Source organism: Prionailurus bengalensis, chromosome B4 (assembly GCF_016509475.1).
Source record: "Prionailurus bengalensis isolate Pbe53 chromosome B4, Fcat_Pben_1.1_paternal_pri, whole genome shotgun sequence".
NCBI lineage: Eukaryota > Metazoa > Chordata > Mammalia > Carnivora > Felidae > Prionailurus > Prionailurus bengalensis.
Window position 1 is genome coordinate 103,738,424 of NC_057358.1, and position 24,517 is coordinate 103,762,940.

Consider the following 24,517-nt stretch of genomic DNA (forward strand, 5'->3'; position numbering starts at 1 on the left):
AATATTTTGCCAATACTGCCTCAAATGATTTTGGATTCTCTGGGAAAAGAGACTCTTCCTACTATAGGATGGCAGTCTGACTGTCCTTAAATAGGTGGGCCATGAGTCTGTCATTAAATTAGATGTAATATGTTTGAATTTCACCATTCACAAGTTGATATGAAAACAATCTCCATGCAATTCAAGAATTTCCATTTCCCTGTGGTAGCAGGGAAATTGGTCTTGCTAATTCAAATGTCTCATTCATATTTCTATCTTAAGCTCAGTTAAGTAGGAATGCCTAACCTAACCCCTTGCTTTTCCTGTTTCTGAGGAATATTATGGCATAAAAGCATCGGGGCAACAGGAATCTAAGGGAGCTTGGATAGTATGGGTCTAGCCCATGATTATATTTTTTTCTTACTGGTCTTTGCTGAAGAGTAATTATTTCCAACAGGGATCGATTGTTGCCGCAGTCCCCACTTCATCTGTTGCTATGTCAGAAATATTTCAAGAGCCTCGAATTCAGATACTCTGTCTTTCTTTTCTAAACCCAAAATCAAAGATTCTGATTCAATAGCCCATTCAGTCATCTCCATATTCATTTGGTTAAAAATTTCTCTGTTGCCTTCTTAGAATCACTCTAGGATATCGTGGGAAGCTTACAAGTTCATCCACGAAGACTTTGCTCAAACATTGCTGTTTTATCACTGTGATGCCGTGTTTGATAATGGTATGCTCTATGAGGTTATACCCTAAGAAGCTGGGAGATACCTTCTTCTCCTTGGGGACACCTAAAGCATTAGCCAAGAATTCTATCATTCTTCTTGGTAGTACTTGCTCCTGCACCCCCATATTTTTCACCAGTTCCTATATTGTAATAAATTGAACTTTTTTGACTCATTTTTTGTTCATTGATTGAACCCACCCCTTTGAGACCATTTGTATAGTATTCTTTATGCTGCATCTTTCAATCTAATTATTTTCTTTCATTTATTCTTTACCTCAAAACCACATCTTCTTATAAATATTCTTCATTTAAGGAATACAGCAAAATCATCCTTGATAATATTTAAATTTTAAAACTTTGAAAAAGTTATATGTTATTCATTTTATTTCATTATACTTTGTGCCTTTTGTGGTTTTGCGGTGCTAATTGTGCATGACAAACGTGTTATTGAAGATGTGCCCATCTCTGAATTTGTGTGTGATGCATAGTCTATTTAGCTGTAAAAAATTATTTCAGATTTTTTCAGAGTATAAATAATTGGACCGATGAAGTGTCACAGGAGATATGTCTAAAGTAACTGAAAGAATTGTGATTTTTTATGGTTACATACTCATCAAAACTCACTCATGAAATAAAATTTAGGCAATATGATGTCATTTTTCAAAGATCCACTCTCCCTGGTTAAGCACTCTCTGTGGACAAAGAAAATATTTTTTTTAATCCACATTAACTCTCTTAGACCCTAGATACCATGAAATATATAAAATAAAATTTAAAAAAGACCTGTTTTTAACACAGTACTCCAAAGGCCTAACAGCATAAAAGGGTGCCTTAGCTTGAGAGAGAAACTAAGTTATTATTTGGCCATATTTGGATCCAAATATTAGACAATTGAAATAGAATTTAAAATAACGATCACCTATCAGTTAAAGGGATAACACATCATACATTACTGATTTATTATATTTTTCTGATTTTAGTCTAGAAGTCTTTTAGAAAGAACTATACCCTCAACTTACAATGCATTTAATACAATCTCTGTTGCAGGTTACTTAGTTATAGAAAATCCATCAAGTAAGTTTGTTAAATATCTTTTCTTCTTTTTGAATATCAATGCTAGATTCACTGATTCAATGAATCTTAATGTGTGGTTCCTTTCTTGTATGTTTGCTAGAAAAACCTCCAAGCTGGATATAAATCATAAAAGCATGACTAATTGCATGGTAACTGGAGAAATGCTTTCTCTCTCTCTGGGGCGAAGCCTGCATGTCTGTATTTTAGCTTGGGAAGTAATACGGGGATATTTAAACTCCTTAGGGTTTAAAAACCATGTCATTATGAGAATGAGGTCACTGCAATATTTTATATCTTCTAAAACCTTGTAATGTATAAAATGTTTTCTGTATGACAAAGAGGTATTATGTGCTTTAGGATTCAATGATAACTTTATGCCCTTTTATTTACTTGAAAAACTTTCTTCGTTAAAATATGAAATCATTCATCGAAAGTCACTTGAAAATTGAAAGAATTTTGTACCAGGAGACAAAGCAAACTTACGGTGGAAAAGTTAATTTTGTAAATATGACAGAGTGACTTTAAAGGGCGGTGTGGTTTATGGGTTTTGAAATGTCTGTTGTTCTGTGGCTCATTAACTGTACAGCCAGCGCCATGCTAAAGTGAAAGAACTCAATCTAACGTGATAATATTTATACCTTTCTTTGCTTGGAGGCCGGTGAGCAAGAAATCCTTCCTGCAACATGTTGAAGAGCTTTGCACAAACAACAACCTAAAGTTTCAAGAAGAATTTTCGGTATGTTACTAGCAGTTGTCACAACATTGCCAGACCTCCAGTCGTTTCATGTGTCACATTTCATGTCCATTTTAAGCAAGCAAGGCCATGAAGGACTGTGGCCTTGATAATCAATACCCAATTACCAGGTTGATTGTTTGGATAGTAATGTTACACGTGGTGGCCTCTGGTGCAACCCGAATGGAATTATTCACCTACTGTGTGAGGAAAAGGTGCTCTGCTTCAGACCTTCCCAGCAATGGCACCTGGCCTCATTTCTTCTCTGCTCTTTCATCCAGATAGATGAGAATCTGGAATGCTGTATTCACCGGTTTTTGTGAGACTTAGGTTATGCTATAAATGTGGTTTTAATATTTAAATAATTATTTTAGATTTAGAGACCAAATAATTCCATTTTTGCCTGCTTAGTTTATGTTAGTGATGTGGATGAACCTGAGAACGTGATGTTTCCAGAAACTATAAAAATCATATTATTTCTAGAACTATCCAAAAGGTAAAAATACCTGCATTTTATGAGGCCTATTATTAAGTTACTATGAAATAAATACTATATCACATTATGGAGAATATGTGAAGTTAAGAACATTCCACTTTGACACTATTCAGAAGTTAAGATTAATTTTATTGCTTTCAATATTCTATATACCTATAAAATTTAAATTATAATAATGCATAAGGTGTATATCAGAACTATGAATAAGCTTTTTTTAAAACTTGTATGCATCTTTCCAAACTTAGCTGGTTATTTTGTATTATATAAGTAAAACGGATCTCTAAATGTCACCAAAAACTTTATTTCTTTTTTTTTTTGCATGAAATTTTTAGTGTGTGAACTTATGAAACAAAGAATTAAGCAATTGGCTTGAATAATTCAGGATTATAATATTTCAGCCTCTCAGGGAATAATAACAAAATGTGAGAAGATTAATGGTATTTCCTACAGCTCTTTGGTTATGCTTCTTAAGTAATATTGGTCTGGACTTAACAAAATCGATGGCACCATAAAACTTTTCTTAGCATTTACACAGCGAGAACTCTCAATTTTTCAGGAGCAAAAGTGTAATTTCACTAGAATAAGAGCGAATATAATTACATTATGCATGACTGAGTAGATGAAAAGTTTTATTAGCAATAACATTTTCACATGTATTATGTTGAGAAAGTTTCTAGTTCAACTTTTTTGGAGATCATGGTTTTGAGAACTTGTTTTTTTATATAAATATATAGGCAAACTTTATATATTATACAAATGTATCTATATATGTAAGGAACTTTTTAAAATTGTTTTTATCTTAATGATGTGTTAAGTTTTCTTTTTTTTTTTTTACTTTTTTTTAACGTTTATTTATTTTTGAGACAGAGAGAGACAGAGCATGAACGGGGGAGGGGCAGAGAGAGAGGGAGACACAGAGTCGGAAGCAGGCTCCAGGCCCTAAGCCATCAGCCCAGAGCCCGACGCGGGGCTTGAACTCACGGACCGTGAGATCGTGACCTGAGCTGAAGTCGGACGCTTAACCGACTGAGCCACCCAGGCGCCCCTAATGATGTGTTAAGTTTTCAAAGCAAAATTATATTTTAATAAATAAATGCATATTTGATAAACTTTATAACTCAGGTCATACTCACTTATACATTAAATATTTATAAGCTTCTACTATATGATAGGCATTGTATTTAGCATATTGATGTATATATGAACTCAACACTCAATAGCCAAGTGACTTTGGGCAAATCACTTAAACTCTCTGTTCCTCAATATCTTCATTTGTAAAATAATGCTATTTAACTCACTAAGTCGCAAATGCTAACGTAATTGAATGTGTGTAACACTAAGAATCATGGCTGACACGGGTATTAGCTATTATGATGATGACTTCTACCATAAAAGAAGCTCATACTGTGATAAGACATGCACAAAAAATACAGAAATACACCGTATCATGATAGAAATATGCAGGGAAAAGTGAGAACTGACTCTATTTGGATAGCAGTCAGAAAAGGCTTTACAAAAAGGTGACCTTTGAGATGAACTTTAGGACAAGCAGAAGACCAACAGATAGATAAAGGGGGAAGGGTTAAGGATGCAAAACAGTCCAACTCAACTAGGATCCCAATGAAAAGAGCAAACAGTAAGAGAAAATGCTGAATAGGATGGTGGAGGCCCTATGTTCCCTGATAAGAAAAAGGCTGCCAAGTATAACATTACAATCCAAACAGTCAACCTGGTAATTGGGTATTAATTATCAAGGCCACAGTCATTTAAATCTATAAGTGGAAACTTCTTTGTGAAAAAATTACAGAATAGAAGTACCACTTTTCAGATGATTTCCATTTCACCTTTTTTTCTGCCTCTATTTCATTGTCTCTTACGAATATACTGACATATACTCCTGACACCTTGACACAAGGAAGCTGTTCTGGGATTCCCTAGTTGGCTAATTTTTTTTTCCCTAAGCTTTTTGTGCCAACACACGAGATTTCAGATGCTTACACTGTTTCTTTCCTCTAACCCATATCCATATGCAAAAGACTGTCCGGATTTTCTTTTTGAGGAAAAATAAGTGGGAAAGGGAGAATTACCCAATTAAAAGAAATTATTTATAATGATGTTGAAAAAATTGTAAAAACACAAATTTTAATACTTTTTAAGGAATTTGGCAAGTTGAGACTTCTTTCTAAACTGGAAACCTATGAACTTTGTAAATATAAATCACCAGCTCAACAAAATAATGAACACGTTTTCTGGCACCAACTTTTTTAATGATGAATGGATAATATCATGATCTCTTATCAAAATGTCAATAATGGATCTCCTTGACCCTTCCTCTGTGTCTGATAATTCTTAATCACACCTTTGCATTCCAGTACCGATTTAACAATGCCTACTGAGAACAGGAATTGACCTTTAACATGTTCTTAAACTGACCAGTGTTGTACCAATTAATAGGCATGAAATCACGCTGCCCGAGGAGAGAAAACAAAAAATAAATCACTGAACTCCCTTCCCCTACTAAGTAGACATTAAAATATTAAATAATACTCAGTGTGTACCTGATGAAACCATTAGTGAAGTATGGAGCAGGGTTATTATTAACATGGTTGCCACATCTTAGAGCTTCCCAAAATACAAAGAAATTATCCCAGAAAGACCAATAGTCCAAAAGACCAATTTTTTTCAGAATATTTTCAGTAAACATTTATATAAGTTCATTACTATTAATTTGATCTTGTTTCTGCAGTTATGAGAGGTGTTTTCAATTTAAAAGTAAAAGGGTTTAGAGTGAAGAATAGTCTTTTATTAAGTAGAATTTCTTGTTTTCCTCTGAAATAAATCTAAACTGTGCAATAACTTCATTCCACAGGAATTACCAAAATTTCTTCAGGATCTTTCTTCAACTGATGCTGATCTGCCTTGGAACAGAGCAAAAAACCGCTTTCCAAATATAAAACCATGTATGTGCACTTACTTCCTCTGGTTCTGACCTGCAAAATGTTTTAAAATAAGTACCAAATGCATCTTAGCATTTTTACTTCTTAAATTTATTATATTACATATTCATCAGATTACATTAAGGCATTTTATTAGCAGTAATTTTCAAACTGTATCTCTTTTGCTTTGTTAATATTTATTGAAGTTAACATACATGATTTTCAGCTTGTTCACACAAGGTTTACTTATGCAGGTGCAAGAAACTGTAGACCTAATTGTTTCTTAGCTTTGTAATTTAACCCAAGTAAGGAACCTCTCTAACATCTTCCTACAGATCCAGTTCTCAAATGAAAAGAGAAACATGTAACTTTGTGCATTAGTTTCCCTTAAAAGCAGGGCAGTGCTTTCTTACGGAATATAAAACAATGCATTGCAAACTATTCACTGAAGATCGGAGTAAACGTATGCTTACCAGGATTGGTTTTACAAAGGAGGCAGGGTTGTGTCTCACCATAGTAAGCCATACTTCATTTTTCAATCAATGAGAAAAGAAACTGCATTGTTTTAAGAATTAGCAGCGATGTGAAAGGAAAAATAATTATATTCCTCTGTTAATAATAGCTGTATGTTTGATATTACATATTTTGAACACGTGTGCCTACTGTCTATATTCTGATACAATTCACTTCCTACTATGAAATAAACAAGTGCTATTTGTGGTGTTCTGAAATATTGTTAATATTGTTTCAAAATCTAGAATTTTTAAATATTTCTAATTTTAAAATATTCTAATATATAATAATATATAATATTATGTATTATAATGATACACAATATACAAATATGATATATAATAATATAATAGTAATATATATATTTTTCTATGTTCTATATTGGTAAAATCCTTACTTAAAAATTGAACTCTTCTGTCTAGGAAGACACAGACGTGGAGAAGGATACACTCGCAGAGTGTAAAATAATAAAGGATGTGGATAGGAAGACATGGAGCAAATTCTGATATTCTAGAACTGGAGGATAACTGAAGCATGAAGTAAACAAATTTAGGGAAACGTGATATAGGAAGTAGTCATCTAGTGGAATCTGCTAATTCCCAAGAATTAGGATAGGATGAAAATGCAAATAGCTTTAATCACACAAAATCCTTCCTGGAACAAAGCAAATAATACGTGAATGACTTTAGGAGCAAGTTGACAAATCAGACACTATTGTAGGAATGACCGAATGTTAGTATTGCATCTCTAAATGTCTGTGTTTCTCAGTGGATCCTTTTGTTTTCCCTTTCAGAGAGTTAACCTGGGTCAGATGCATTATAAGTTTAAGAGATAAGGAATTTCTCATATTTTTATATTTGTCTCTATCTATATTTCTTCCATACTTGTTTGCTTCATTCCTATTCAATGCTTTTCAGTGAAAATTAATACTATAATCTAATTGAAAGACAGTTATTATGGAATATTTCATATCTACATTCATATATTTGGCTGAAGTGATTTCTAATCTATCAGTATATATAAAATAAGTAAACCAAATATGGCTAACTTATTTCCAAAGATCAAAGGGTACCTAATTGAAAATATGTAGAAATTTGAGATGTTAGCAAAATATTTTTTAAATGTGACATTTCAATCTTTTATTATTAAGATCCCAGTGCATTATTATCAGGATTCACATTATCACTATAAGAAAAGTCAGACCACATAGCTTTATTACTTATAAGACAGGAAGAGAATAAGAGTGGTCAATGGAAGTAAATAAAAAACCTTAAAACAACAAGAAGATTTGAGGAGTATGATTGCCCCATTTCTTCAAATCTGAGGCTAAGACAAAAAATAATTGTTAATGGTGGAATTACACATCAAGGATGTTTGGAATATCATCATTAGAATTTCATGCATGTTTCACCTTTACTAGAGGCAAATGGACAATGTCTAATTGTTTTCTGCTTTCTTGATTTCAGTCCAGAAAAATTTATGGCACTTTTTCAAATAATGTATTACATCCACATTCAATATCTTTTCATGGATTTGTAGGGGAAAAGTGTTTCTTAACTATCCTCTTAGAGAATTGGAGGTCCTATAAGAAATAATTGTATTAGGTAGATTTCTCTATTCTTCAAGAATGTTATTAGAGTAATTAATTAATTCAATGAATACCTACTGCCTGCATATAGTAAAACTGCTAAGAATGTGTGGGCTCCAATGAAACTTGCTAGGCTGCAATCCTGTGTAACTACTAACAGCCTTAGTGACTATATGTACCATTCAGTGGTGTCCACCTTGTGAGCTTACTGTGAGGATTAATGAAATAATTATTTAACCCACTCTGCACAGTACTGGAACATGCTCCCAATGTTAGTGCTTATGATTGTTGAATCAGTAATAGATTGCTTATTTTTAAAAGCCACTAACTTTCTTGGTGAATAAGCTTTAGTAACAGGACTTTAGGGGCTATAGTATGGACATAACAAGCACAGTTCCCTAACCTGGGTTAGAAGGCGAGCTATAAACTCACAGCCACCTCTATGGGTAAGCGTACCCCTGCCACACACACACAGTACAAGGAAATGAGATGTTTAAACTAAATATATTCTCCCGCTGTGCTCTCAGAGAAGCCATTAAGCTGAAGAAACGTTTTTTTCTCCCATAGAGAATGAATTCATTTTAATAGACTCTGAATTTTAGCTTGAGCCAGCTTAGTGAAGTACATTGTTTCCCCTGAGTAATGTAGGAAGTGGGATTTCAAATATCACAGTGCATTATAGAAGATATTAGCTTACAGGGCTTTAAGGTACTAGAATTAGCAGCAAATGCTTGCAAAAGAGATTTCCAAATCTCTGTTTGACAGGACACTATGACCTTCAGAAATGTTCCAACACCACGAAGAAAAGTTTAGCTTGCTGTTGACTCAGATAGTTATAAGCAGGCATATCAAGTGAATAGAAACCTGCTGGCATCCCTTCCTAAGTTACAGGACTAGCCACAAGGTCATTAAAATAGTTATAGCACACCAAATTAAAAGTCTTTGAGGCATAAATCATTTGCATAAATTTGCTTAAACATTCCCCATCTCTAAACCTATAGGGCAGGTCATTTTAACTCTAATGATGCAGCATAGTCATTTAACAAGTAACATGTGTTTAAGCTTTAAGAACATGAGAGCATGTATCAAGTTCTACTCAGCTTTATAAGTTCCAGAAGCTTTCGTGTAAGTTTTCCTCAAGAAAATTCTAAAAATAAATATTATAACTATATATTATAGTTTAGGTAATGAAGGAGAAGAGAAATTAAGGAATTCACCCAAGTCCATTTATATGGTAGATAACAGATGATTCATTTGGAATTCAAATCCAAAGCCATTTACCAATTGTTCCTCCACTACCAAGTGTCTTCCTCATGAGATTAGGAAAAAAAAAAAAAACTTCAAAATAAAGATGTAGTAATGGTATTTTGTATCATTTTCATGACTAGTAAAATTAGCACTGGACATTCTGACTGTAATACCAAAGTGGTAAATATTCTCACAAAAAATAATTTTGAACCCCTTTTTTGAAAAAAATAATGGTTAGGGGCATCTAGTTTTACCAGATCTTAAAATATTCTAAAGAATAATCATTAAAAGTTTGGTGTTAAAGAAAGAATAGGCAGAAAAATTAATGGAAAGGAATAAATAGTCCAGAAATAGGCCTAAATGCATAGAGAAATCTAATGTATAGTAACAGTAGTATTTTGAGTAAGGGGGAATGATGGAATGTTAACAAATTGAGACTGTTGTTCCAAATGGCAACAAAGAAACAAACAATAAAAAATATATTTTAGCTCGTTCCATAAAACATAATAATAAATTCCAATGGATCAAAGATTGAAATAGTTAAAACAAAAGCAGAAAAACCCATTAAAGTTCTAGAAGAAATTATGAATGATTTTGTACAAATAAAAACATTGATGTGACCGACCCCTTTCTATGAATGACACAAGAAGCCATAATTCCATGAGGAAAAATAATTAGAAATTTGATTATAAAAACATGTAAATTTTATGTATGGCAAGATAGCTAGCAGCTCCATTGATTGACAGAGTAAAATAAATGATAAGAAGAAAATTTCATTCAATACATGTAAGCATATTTTCATTATAAAATATTTTTAATAGAAAAATAGTATAATATGAAAAGTCCGTTAAAAAAGTTATTTAAAATGGTCAATACACAAACAAATAACCTCAGATCAATTACATTCACATTTAAGGAAATAAAAATAAATATTATGAGATATAAATTTGTGTCTGTCAAAATATCATAAATTAAAATGTTTAATATCTTATGGTAGTGAAAATAAGAGGAAACAGAATTGTTCAAACACTTTTGTTCAGAGTATGAACTTATATAATTAGAGAACAATTTGGCAATATCTTTCAAAATTTGAAATGCACAATACGATTTAGGAATTCTACTGCTGGTAATGCTTTCTACAAATACACTGCAAATAGTTTAAATATATTTATTCAGCATTTTGCAATAACAAAATGAGATGAATTTAAATCATCATAAGAGTTAAATTAATATATCCAATCAGTGAAATACCATATGTTTAAAATAATGAGCTAGACATTTTGTCTATGATAATATGGAAAGACATACATAGGTAAATGAAAAAAAATTGCAGAAAATTTGTGGTTTTTAACCACAATAATTCCATTTGTGGTTAATTTTTTATGAATATGTACAGAAGATTCTGGAAGTATGTACAAGAACATATTAATAGTCATTGTCTCTGGGCAGTGGAAATATGAGATAAGAGGGAACTTCTTTAATTTTATGGCTATCTGTAATGTTCGATGTTATGTCATGAATTTCTTTGTATTATTTTTATAGGAAAGAAAGTAGTGGCAATTTTAAAAATGAATTATCATTAATGTCTCATATTTTCCTCTAGATAATAATAACAGAGTGAAGCTGATAGCTGATGCTAGTATTCCGGGATCAGATTATATTAATGCCAGCTATGTTTCTGTAAGTCACCATTTTTTTGTTTTATATTCTTATAAAGCATAAATACTTCAATTATATTACTCTTCCAACGATTTTAAATAAGAAATTAATTATAAACTCTATGGATTTTAATGTGCCAGTCCCTCACAACAACACTAGGTACCTCCCTTTTATAGATGGGGAAATGGAGGCTCCTAATAGAGATTGCAGTTTACCAACAATCATGTCACTAGTAAGTGACACAGGCCTTTCCACTATTTTATATTTGTCAGTATATTATTTGTGCATAAAAAGGTCTGTCAATCTCTCTTACAAAGAAAAAATCACTCAAATAGATAGTTATGTCCATATAATATAAAAATAGCATGCTCTTCTTCCCATCTAGGTTTTCAGTCCTTCAATGGGACTATGATGTCATGTTCTCTTTTTATCCTCAGCTACCTGGAGAATGTGCACTCCATTGTACCTGCTCAAAGAACATAAATGAGGGGCACCTGGGTGGCTCAGTCAGTTAAGCTTCTGACTCTTGATTTCAGCTCAGGTTATGATCTCATGGTTTGTGGGTTCAAGCCCTGTATTGGGTTCTGCACTGACAGTGCAAGGCCTGCTTGAGAGTCTCTCTCTCTCCCTCTCTCTGCCCCTCCTCCACTCGCTCTCTCGTGCTCTCTCTCCCAAAAATAAATAAACATTAAAAAAAAAGGTGGGTGGGGCGCCTGGGTGGCACAGTCGGTTAAGCGTCCGGCTTCAGCCAGGTCACGATCTTGCGGTCCGTGAGTTCGAGCCCCGCGTCAAGCTCTGGGCTGATGGCTCAGAGCCTGGAGCCTGTTTCCAATTCTGTGTCTCCCTCTCTCTCTGCCCCTCCCCCATTCATGCGCTGTCTCTCTCTGTCCCCAAAATAAATAAACGTTAAAAAAAAAAATTAAAAAAAAAAAAAAGGTGGGTGGCTCAGTCAGTTAAGCGTCCAACTTCAGCTCAGGTCATGGTCTCACAGTTCGTGGGTTCCAGCCCTACGTCGGGCTCTGTGCTGATGGCTGAGACTAGAGACTGCTTTGGATTCCATGTCTCCATCTCTCTCTGCCCCTCCCCTGCTTGCACTCTGTCTCTCTCTCTCTCAAAAATAAACATAAAAATAATATAAAAATATAAAAGAACATAAATGAACCAACATGGGGTGAATTTTGTGGCATGCCTAATGAACTATCTGGCACATCATAGATAATAAAAGCTTGCTGCATTGGATTGAAAATTGAATGAAACCAATGTGTTTTTAGGGCTTCCTCTCCTTCTCCATGGCTCTTTGACTTCTCAGTGCTCTTCCCTATACTTTAAATGCACCCAAGACCTCCACTTGGGTTGACACAACCACTCTGAGGAATCTCAGAGTTAGGAATTGCCCTTGTTCTTATTTAAGTCAACCATTCACCTTGGAACTGTCTCTTTAAAAATCCTATTTGCTTCTCTCAGCATTGATTCACCTACTTCCTCCTAAGGCAGATGATTCTATCTCTGAACAGCTCCAATATACAGTTGTCTTTTTTTAAAAAAACAAGATATGCTCCCTTATATTTTCACACCCTGGCTTTAATTCTAACATATAGCAAAGTTAACCATCCTTATCATGGTGACCCTACAGTCACCTGAGGATTTCCTCTACTGCCCCTAGTCTGTTTTTCTTTTTTTTTAATTTTTAACTTTATTTTTTATTTTAATTTTAATTATTTTTAATATTTTAGTTAGTTAACATACAGTGCAATATTGGTTTCAGAAGTAGAATTCGGTGATTCATCACTTACATACAACACCCAGTGCTCATCATAAGTGCCCTCCTTAGTACCCATTACCCATCTAGCCCATTTCCCACCCACCTCCCTCCATCAAACCTCAGTTTGTTCTCTATTGTGAAGAGTCTCTTGTGGTTTATTTCCCTTTATTCTCTCTACCCCCTTTCCATATGTTCATCTGTTTTGTTTCCTAAATTCCACATATGAGTGAAATTAATGGTAATTGTCATCCTCTGACTGACTTCTCTTAGCATAATACACTCTAGCTCCATCTACAATAGTTGCAAATAGCAAGATCTCATTCTTTTTGATGGCTGAGTCATATTCCATTGTGTGTATATACCACATCTTCTTTTTTTTAATATATGAAATTTATTGTCAAATTGGTTTCCATACAACACCCAGTGCTCATCCCAAAAGATGCCCTCTTCAATGCCCATCACCTACCCACCCCTCCCTCCCACCCCCCATCAACCCTCAGTTTGTTCTCAGTTTTTAAGAGTCTCTTATGCTTTGGCGCTCTCCCACTCTAACCTCTTTTTCTTTCCTTCCCCTCCCCCATGGGTTTCTGTTAAGTTTCTCAGGATCCACATAAGAGTGAAAGCATATGGTATCTGTCTTTCTCTGTATGGCTTATTTCACTTAGCATCACACTCTCCAGTTCCATCCACATTGCTACAAAGGGCCATATTTCATTCTTTCTCATTGCCACGTAGTACTCCATTGTGTATATAAACCACAATTTCTTTATCCATTCATCAGTTGATGGACATTTAGGCTTTTCCCACAATTTGGCTATTGTTGAGAGTGCTGCTATAAACATTGGGGTACATATGTAGATGGTGTACCCCTTCTAATCTGTATTTTTGTATCCTTTGGGTAAATACCTACTGGTGCAATTGCTGGATTGTAGGGTAGTTCTATTTTTAGTTTCTTGAGGAAACTCCATACTATTCTCCAGAGTGGCCGCACCAGTATACATTCCCAGCAACAGTGAAAGAGGTTTCCCCTTTCTCTGCATCCTCGCCAACATCTGTTGTTTCTTGTGTTAAGTTTAGCCATTCTGACCAGTATGAGGTGGTATCTCAATGTGGTTTTGATTTGTATTTCCCTGATGATGTGTGATTTTTGAGCATCTTTTCATCTGTCTGTTAGCCATCCGGATGTCTTCTTTGGAAAGGTGTCTATTCATATATTCTGCCCATTTATTAACTGGGTTGTTTGTTTTTTGCTGCCCATAGTCTTTTATTATTTTCTTGTTCATAGGTCTTCACTCCCAGGCCTGCCATTTCCTTTGGTCCCACTGGAACTCTGCTTATGTGATGCTCCGTCCTGCCTTGAAACCTCTGCTAAGGGGGGAAAATTCATTCTAAGTTCTATATTGATTAATTATAACTCCATAATTACAGTCAAATATTGGGTCCTATTGTGAAAGAAATAAATAATTGGAGAATTTAAGATTTATTAATAGGGGAAGTGAGGGAGGGTTCAGAGGAGTTAAGGGATCTTTTGAATATTTATGCAAAAACTTTAAATCGAGCCTATTTTTCTGCAAGAACTTTAAATCCATTTTGAAAAACCACACACATTTTCTGTTGCAGGAAGAATATTTTAGTCACTTATGAAATTATTAATTCCCTTGAAAATGTAATTCTTCTCTAAAGATTTTGGTGAAATCTTGTGATTATTAATTTTCATTGTAGCCTAAACTCTATAGCATGCTGAAGTTTTACTTTGATTTACAGAATGATGCATATATGCATTTAACTTTAATCAATGTGCTAATGATCATGTGTTTTGTGATACTATAGAACAGGACAAAGGCAAATAATTGTATCAGTGATGTATTGATTTGTATAATTTTTATTCCCCAATAAGTAGGTACGAAAGAATAGCTCACATCCTCTAATGTTCAACCAGATATAGGGTAACAGTATAGGGCATGGATGTGATTACAAAGGAAACTGATGGTTTTAGTAGGTATAACTAAACCTACACAGATTACATAAACAAAGGAATATTCATGAAACCCCAGTGTCCCTTCTAAATATTATAGGTTGTCAGGAAACAACCATAAGAAGATGATAATGCAGGGTGAGCAATAAACTAAGAATTCTGAATATATATATATCCTGCTATAATCAAGTGATGTTGTAATATAATAAATCTTACAACAAAGTCACTATGACCCACATGTAATGATATTCAAAATCATTACTGAGCTGCATGGTAAGCAGGCTCTGATGGAAAGCACCCTACATTAAGGAAGATTTCAGAATTGGAGTGGGCAGTATATTGTTGCTCTTAGCTTTCGGGTAAATCTTTGCTTGAAATGCCAGGAACAGATGGAAATAGAAAAGCCATTAAATCATAGTGTCCCTTACTTCACCATCCCCAAAGTCAAGCAGTCTTCCCTCAGAAAGAGTGAAGACTTCTCAGAAATATACATCTGATATTTCCCCCCACTCCCCAATTTTGTTCCATGGCACCTCCATCTGAAAGTTCATGAACACTTTTTCCAGAAGCAAAAGACAGGAGCCATCTACAAATGGACACTGGATTCTTATTTCTGTCTCTGAGTGCTAGAGGAAAAGGGAGGAAAACTGTACAGGGAGGTAAGGAAGAAAGCAAAATAACTACTCTTCAGATGGAAAAGCAGAACACCAAGTCTGGGGAAAGGAAAAGGGAAGACCAGAAGGTGGTCCGAGGGAAATGCCTTAAGACTGGGAAACTCCAGGCCAGGGTCTGTAACTAGATTAATATGTGTTTATCCCTCTGCCCTTGGCTGTTCTTGGGAATTGTGCTCCTGAAGCTAGGACTCACAGAGAGCTTGGAACATTTCGATAGTGGATAGACTGTGGGAGAGAGGTAGGGAGGAAAAAAGATACTGCATCCCTATAAACAGCCACTAACTTTACAAATGAGTTTAGAAATATTTTCAAGAGAGCTAACAATAATAACACTATGCAATGGGACATGAGAAAGTCATCAAAACCTCACAATTATCTCTCTTGTCAACTTGAGATGCCTGAAATTACTTTAACTTAAGGATATATTTTTACTATAATTAGAAATTAAATATTAAACCCATGATGAAAATGAACTGTAATAACATCAGAAACAGATTTGTCCCTACTTTGATAGAATACTATAGTACCAAAGGACATTTAGTCCCTAAAAAAGTGAAATGCAAATGACTGGAAAACATTTTATAAATCGAATGATTACTATTCAATTACCATTATTCAATTACCATAATTACCATTACTCATCCTTGAAACACTTCCTTCATTGGGTATCCAGGACATCATTCTCTCGATTTTCCATCTACAACTTTGACTCTTTCCTCTCAGTTTCATTGGTTCTCTGTTATCTCCTCCACCACCAAACAGTGGAATTATCTAGAGCCCAATTCTTGAATTTATGATTTCTTTCCAAATGCATTTCCTCATGATTTCATCCATTCTTGTGTTTTAACTGAGACCTATGCAATGATTACTTTCAAATTATGCATCCAGTTTGGATGTCTTCCTGAATTTCAGACTCATATACCCAATTGCCTTCATGATATTCCCACTTGAATATCTAACAAAGATTTCAGGTTTAATATGTCAATTTTAAATTCCTAATTTTCCCTTCAAATCTGCATCCAGAAGTCTTCCCCATCTTCCTCTGAAATTCTTATACCCAATATCCAGCCCATCAGCAAATTCTCTTGACTCTGTCTTCAAAATATATCCATATCTTATCATTTCTCACCATCCCCATTTTTGTCAGCAAAATTACCCCCCATGGTTGGATTGTTGCAATAACCTTCTAACCACTCTCCTTCTTTCACCTTTTTAAAAACATATGTATGTATGTATGTATGTATGTATGTATGTGTTTATTTATTTGGAAAGAGAGTGAGCAAGCACATGAGCAGGGGAAGGCAGAGAGAAAGAGAGAGAGAATCCCAAGTAGGCTCCATGCTGTCAGTGCAGAGCCTGATGTGGAGCTCCATCCCACAAACTGAGATCATGACCTGAGCCAAAATCAAGAATCAGACTTGTTTAATGAGCCACCCAGGTACCCCCTCCTTTCACTTTTTAACCCCTATAGGCTGGTCTTCTTACAGAAACCAGAGTAAAACTGCTAAACCATATAGAGTGTATGCTTTGAACACTGAATGTTGAAAGCCTTTCATCAGGTTTCTGTATCATCCAGAGTAAAAATCAGTCTTATAATTATCTACTAGGATGTAAAGTACCCTTATCCTCCCTCCCCTGTTCTTTCTTACATCATCTTCTGTAACTGTCTTCCCTCATTTACTCCACTCCAGCCACTTGCTATTAAATTCCAGACATATTATTCCTCTAATGCTGTTACACTTGACTTCGTACCTGGAATACTTTCCCCCAAATCCTGCAGAGCTGACTCCCGTCCTTCTTCACATTTTCCCTAAGATATTACCCATGAGTCTGTTCTGAACACCATATTTTCTGAAAACCCTCTTTCATAGCACTTTAAAAATTCTGTGTAATTTGGTTATTTAATGGACTTATTAATAGACAATGTCTATTTCCCCCTAACTAGAATATAAGATAAATGAGAAGAAGAATTTTAGTGTCTTTACCAGGGCTTGAATCCCCAATTCCTAGAACAGTGCCTAGCACACAGTAGGAACTCATAAACATTATTTCAATGGAAGAATGTACATCTTTTAATACTGTAAAGAAATTGAACAAAATATTAATGGTACTTCATTCAAGATAGTGAATTTGTAGGTGAATTCAACATTCTATTATATATTTTACAACCAGTATATTTTTATGTATTGCATATATATATATATATATATATATATATATATATATATTTAATGTTGTAATTATATCCTTTTAGGGCTACCTATGTCCAAATGAATTTATTGCCACCCAAGGTCCATTACCAGGAACAGTTGGGGATTTTTGGAGAATGGTATGGGAAACCAGAGCAAAAACATTAGTAATGCTAACACAGTGTTTTGAAAAAGGACGGGTAAGTTATTTAAAAATCTTTCACAAGATGTTATCTTACAATTGTCTTAATATATGTGTGACAATTTCAGCTAATGCTGTGAGTCATCAATAACTTAGACATCTGTCTATGAGGCAGTTTTAACTTAGTAGCAATAACTGTGATATATATTCTAATATAACAGTGGTTCTTATGACTGGTGATTTTCTCTGAATACAGATCAGATGCCATCAGTATTGGCCAGAGGACAACAAACCAGTTACTGTCTTTGGAGATATAGTGATTACAAAGCTAATGGAGGATGTTCAAATAGATTGGACCATCAGGGATCTGAAAATTGAAAGGGTAAAAAAAAGGCAATGGAGGGGAACACAATAGTAAATATGAGTCTCTAAATGTCTAGAAGTAAAATTAATTTCCAGAACTGCCCCTTGCAACAATACCTCTACATTCAACAGTGCCTTCCTAATATTTTCTAAACCAAAGCTTTTAGTTGGTAACTGATCTCAATATCTGTGTCACTTTGTTTAATTCCAAATCTCATGGTTAAAGTTTACATTAACCAAGTATCACCAAATTGTTAGGTAGACAAAGGAAAAAAAGAAGGAAATAACTAGATTATTAGGTTTTTATTTGATGAAGAAACTATAATATTTGACTTAAAACAGGAATTTCCTTAATCAGTAATCTCTTTCCTCATCTTAATAATTTGATTTTCTATTTAATCCAGAACCAATACATAAGGTATAGTATGGGATCCCACTTACCAGTTTGTATAAATGTCTATACACACAGAAAACGATCTAAGGAAATTTATACTTTCTAACATTATCAGACACTCATTACCTGTGTTTTGAATAATAGGTGAATGTGTTTGCATTTTGGAACAAAATTGGTTTTTTTTTATTTTTAATTTGTAAATGCTTATTCTTGAGGGAGAGAGACAGAGACAGAGAGTGAGTGGGGAAGGTTCAGAGCGAGAGAGAGAGAGGGAGACAGAATCTGAAGCAGGCTCCAGGCTCTGAGCTGTCAGCACAGAACCCGACATGGGGCTTGAACTCACGAACCGTGAGATCATGACCTGAGCCAAAGTCGGATGCTTAACCGACTGAACCATGCTTCACCAATTAAACCACCCAGGTGCCCCGGAACAAAATTGTTTTAAAATCTACAATTCTTGTCCTACGAAATGTTACATTACATTTGAATATAAACACTCTATATTATCCTCTGTTTGTAAGCTTTTTTATTGTTGCCATTCATGCTGAAAGGCAATTTGCTTTATTGTAGCAATAATAGAAGACCTGTCTTGCAGGAAATCATGAAAACATAGTTTCTTCCGTTTGGTAAATAGTCATTTTTAAAAGATCACCTTCAAAAGCTAAGACATAAGCTGCCTTAAACCTTCACTGTGGTACTTTAATAATTGTATCGTGCTTCTATAATCTGTCATGTTGCCTAGCATGGAGATTGTATGACTGTGAGACAGTGCAACTTTACTGCTTGGCCTGAGCATGGAGTCCCTGAAAACAGTGCCCCTCTGGTTCACTTTGTAAAGTTGGTTCGAGCAAGCAGAGCACATGACACAACACCTATGATTGTTCACTGCAGGTAAGGAAGATATTTTCAGAACTTTATATGAAACACTAGAAATGGTGTTTAAACCCAATGTGTCTTTTGATTATCATGATACCATTGATAAGGGAACTTTCCTGAAGTCTTGACTGGATTATGCCTCTCAAAGGAAAGTCTTTAAATTTTTTTTAATTGTAGCCCCTCATTGATGTGTGTGTGTGTGTGTGTGTGTGTGTGTGTGTGTTTGTGTGTGTGTGTGTAGGATTTTAAGAATTTTACAAATAAACATCAGATCCTTTATTATTTCAATTGGCATTAGTCTACTATCATAATTTAATTTTTTGTAAAAAGAATTTTTAGATTTGAGTTGTAAAGAATAAAAGAAAATGAACTCTAAAATAAAGATTAAATTGGGTGACCAACCCAAGTATTATAACAAATTTGTACAAACTTTAGCTACTCTCATGTCCTTCTTTGGCTGCTTTTTGAACATGGTTAAGAGAATATAACTGCAAGTTGAAATTGTCTCCTCATTTTCATTGGCATTTAATACTTAGAAATAAAATTCAAGGTTTTTAGCATTCAGAGTTTTTCTGGACAGATTGATTTAATTTGTGTTTTCTAACATGATAGATCTAAATAAGTCTCAACTTGTGTCTCTTCAACAATTGGTTTGTAAATTAGAGAAAAAGTGGATAATAATACACTATTTTATGATTCCATTTACCAGAGATGCCTAGAATAGGTAAATTCATAGAGACAGAAAGTAAAATTGTGGTTACCAGGGACTTGAGGGAGAGAGAGATGGGGAGTTATAATGCATATGGTGTTTAGTTAGTTGTTTCATGAGAACTTCTGCTTGGGATGATGAAAAAGTTCTGGAAATGGATAGTGGTGATGGTTGCACAATGTTGTGAATGTGTTTCATGCCAACTGAGTTGTGTACTTAAATATGGTTAAAATGGTAAATTGTTTGTTACATATCTATTACTGAAATAAAATTATTAGGTAACAGTACTTAGTCACATTAATAATTAATAAATTATTAATTATAATTTTTCCAATAACTGATCATTTTTCTAACAGGTGTATGCTGTAATCAGTCTGGTTAAAGATGTAAGAAAATATTAATCCATCCAAGTTTTTTACTTTTATTTAGAGGAGAAAATTCAATATGTGACTTAAATGATTATATATTTTCTAGGAATATTTTACATTTTTTTTAATTATAAAGGTAATACATAAATGCTTGCTCATTACAAAATATCTAAACAATATTTAGGTTTAAAAAGCATACAGAACAAAGATTAAAAGCCTCATTTTTACTGTCTTATTTCCATTTCCCCTCCCTAAACATAACATTTTCATCAAAATAGTATATGATATAAATAGATTAACAGCTTGCTTCTAAAGTCAACTATTCCTGTTAAGCTGGGTCACTGATGATTAAAATTTTTAATGAACAGTAGCTGCCTTTAGCTTCTTTGTGTCTTGCACATATACTGACACTAACATCCATTAGAAAAGAAAAGTACCTAATCCCTTATAGCCTCAAAAAGAGTAGAGAGCATGGGGCTCAGTTGGTTAAGTGTCCAACTTTGGCTCAGGTCATGACATCGCAGTCCATAGGTTCAAGCCCCACGTCGAGCTCTGTGCTGACAGTTCAAAGCCTAGAGCCTGCTTTGGATTTTGTGTCTCCCTTTCTCTCTGTACCTCCCCCCTCATGTCTGTCTCTCTCTCTCCTTCAAAAATAAATAAATATTAAAAAAAAATTTAAAAAGAATAGAGAGCAGATAATAGCTACACTGTGATGAACATAGCATAATCTATAGACTTAACCAAATCACTATGTTGTATACCTGAAACTAATGTCACATTGTGTGTCAATTATACTTCAATAGAAAGACAGACAGAGAGGGAGAGAGAGAGAGAGTCTCCCCCTTTGTAATAGAAATGGATGAAATATCAGAAAAAAGAATGCTCAAATTAATGTCTTTTTGGTATCATTTAAAACTCAACTGGGGCGCCTGGGTGGCACAGTCGGTTAAGCTTCCGACTTCAGCTCAGGTCACGATCTCGCTGTCCGTGAGTTCGAGCCCCGCGTCAGGCTCTGGGCTGATGGCTCAGAGCCTGGAGCCTGTTTCCGATTTTGTGTCCCCCTCTCTCTCTGCCCCTCCCCCGTTCATGCTCTGTCTCTCTCTGTCCCAAAAATAAATAGATGTTGAAAAAAAATTTTTTTTAATTAAAAAAAAAAAGTCTACTAAATTTTTATCTCTAACCCCAGCTTCTCACCTCAACTTAGATGTACATTTAACTGCCAATTTAATGTGACAACCTGAATGACCACAAAACTGAAAATTTGATGTGTCCAAAACAGAACATTTGATTCAATCTCCAACCTCACTCCACCTTCTCAGTCCCCATCTTGGTAAACTGCAAGTCCACTCCCCATGGTGCCAGAACCCGGAGTCATCCCTGACTGTGCCCTTGCTCTCGCGCTCCACCTGCGGCCCTGCAGCAAGTACTCTGACGCCTCTCCCCTGTCACCTCTCCACGGCAGTCCCCCGGCCCTCGGCTCCTTGCTCTTCTTCCAACATGCAGAACATGCTCCACGCACACCTCCCCAGACACACCCTCTGGCTGCAGTGCTCCTCTCACACTGTGTGCTCCCTTATGCGAGTTTCTTTCCAAATATTACATAATCAGAGACACCTTCTCCTTAACCTGATTTCTCTTTCTTCATAGTGCTTATTACCGCCAGGCACATTCTATGCAGTATTTGTGTACTGCCCTTCACTGTCCTCTAGAAAATAAGCTCCTCAAGTGCAGGGACTTTGGATTGTTGTTCATAGCTGCACCCCAGATGCCTGGACAGGGTCTGACATTCAAAATATATTGAATAATGTAATAACCAATTACTCTGTTCAGGCATGTGTATATATGTGTTACCATAATTGGATTTATGTTGTAATGCTCATTATTTCGTATATGGCTGAATCATGGGAAATTGCTAAGATTCAGTTATTTCTTACCTACAAAAATGGCAATTTTATGTTGTTCAAAGTAACATTTATAAGACTAGGTGGCCTTCCCTGTGTCTTTTTTTCTTTTTTTATATTTACTTCCTGTGTTAACCATTCGAATAGCTATGAGTCTTTTTCTTCTAATGGGAATTTCTGCATAAATCTTGTCAAGTTTATCAGTTCATGATTTCTCTGGAGCACATACTTGTCCTTGGGTATGAAACTAATTTCTTTTTTTAATTAAAAAAACTTTTTTTTTACATTTATTTATTTTTGAGAGACAGAGAGAGACAGAACACTAGTCGGGGAGGGATAGAGAGAGAGGGAGACCCAGAATCCGAAGCAGGCTCCAGGCTCTGAGCTGTCAGCACACAACCTGATGCAGGGCTCAAACTCACAAACCATGAGATTGTGACCTGAGCCGAAGTCAAATGCTTAACTGACTGAGCCACCCAGGCAACCCTAAGCTAATTTCTTAAAAGGAAATAGCTTTTCAATTTTATTATCTATAGGAAGTAAAAAAAATTCTAAGAAAAGAAAGTAAAAAGAACAGATGAGAGACTGCCAGTAAGAAGCAGAGTAAATGCTGTAGGGCTAAACAGTTGGCATTTTTAATATTCAGCATTTCTATTCGTAACCAAAAATATGTGCAATACAAAGTTTCTGGTGTTAAAAACGTTCAACAGTTTTAAAAAAAAACTTCTTGATATGTATGTATATATAATGGAATATTACTCAGCCATCAAAAGGAATGAAATCTTGCCATTTGCAATGATGTGGACGGAGCTAGAGTATATTGTGCTAAGTGAAATAAGTCATTCAGAGAAAGACAGATACCATATGATTTCATTCATATGTGGAACTTAAGGAACAAAACAGATGAACACAGGGGAATGAAAAATAAAGAAAAAGGCAAACCATAAGAGACTCTTAACTATAGAGAACAAACTGAAAGTTGATGGAAGGCAGGTGAGTGGAAGATGGGCTAAATGGGTGATGGGGATTAAGGAAGGCACTTGTGAGGAGCACTGGGTGTTGTATGTAAGTGTTAAATCACTAAATTCTACTCCTATAACCATTATTACACTACATGTTAACTAACTACAATTTAAATAAAAACTTGAAACAAACATATAATCTGTACACTTCTCCGAATACACCCCTTAAAATATTATGAAAGAGGAAAAGTTCAACTGGTTAAAAAAAATAGCATGGATTGAAGAGACAGAGGAGACAATAGCTGAATTAGAAGGTAAAATTATGGAAAAAGAGGAAGCTGAGAAAAAGAGAGAAAAAAATCCAGGAGAATGAGGGGAGAATTAGAGAACTAAGTATTGCAATCAAATGGAACAATATCTGTATTATAGGAATTCCAGAAGAGGAAGAGAGAGAGAAAGGGGCTGAAGGTGTACTTGAACAAATCCGAGCTGAGAACTTCCCTGATATGGGGAAGGAAACAGGCATTGAAATCCAAGAGGTACAGAGAACTCCCTTCAGATGTAACTTGAATCGATCTTCTGTACAACATATCATAGTGAAACTGGCAAAATACAAGGATAAAGAGAGAATTCTGAAAGCAGCTAGGGATAAACAGGCCCTAACATACAAAGGTAGACACAAAGTGTAGTAGCAGACCTATCTACTGAAACTTGGCAGGCCAGAAACGAATGGCAGGAAATCTTCAATGTGATGAACAGAAAAAATATGAGCCAAGAACCCTTTATCCAGCAAGTGTGTCATTCAGAATAGGAGAGATAAAGGTTTTCCAAACAAACAAAAACTGAAGGAATTCATCATCACTAAGCCAGCCCTACAAGAGATCCTAAGGAGGACTCTATGAGTGAAATGTTACAAGGACCACAAAGTACCAGAGACATCACTACAAGCATGAAACCTACAGATATCACAATGACTCTAAACCCATTATCTTTCAATAATAACACTGAATGTAAATGGATTAAATGCGCCAACCAAAAGACACAGGGTATAAGCATGGATTAAAAAAAAACAAGACCCATCTATTTGCTGTCTACAAGAGACTCATTTTAGACCTGAGGACACCTTCAGATTGAAAGTGAGGGGATGGAGAACTATCTGTCATGCCACTGGAAGTCAAAGAAAGCTGGAGTAGCCATACTTATATCAGACAAACTAGACTTTAAATTAAAGGCTGTAACAAGAGAT

The 24,517-nt window shown here is 35.0% G+C and overlaps 1 protein-coding gene across 1 annotated transcript in view; it reads left to right on the forward strand.

Annotated features, from left to right (window-relative positions):
• The window catches only part of PTPRQ (protein tyrosine phosphatase receptor type Q), a 238,357-nt gene that overhangs the window by 202,906 nt on the left and 10,934 nt on the right, over window positions 1–24,517 (forward strand). Inside the window, 6 exon segments of the mRNA XM_043564288.1 lie at window positions 2,438–2,519; window positions 5,882–5,972; window positions 10,901–10,977; window positions 17,622–17,756; window positions 17,955–18,080; window positions 19,198–19,346. Of these exon segments, the coding sequence (XP_043420223.1) occupies window positions 2,438–2,519; window positions 5,882–5,972; window positions 10,901–10,977; window positions 17,622–17,756; window positions 17,955–18,080; window positions 19,198–19,346 (660 nt within the window).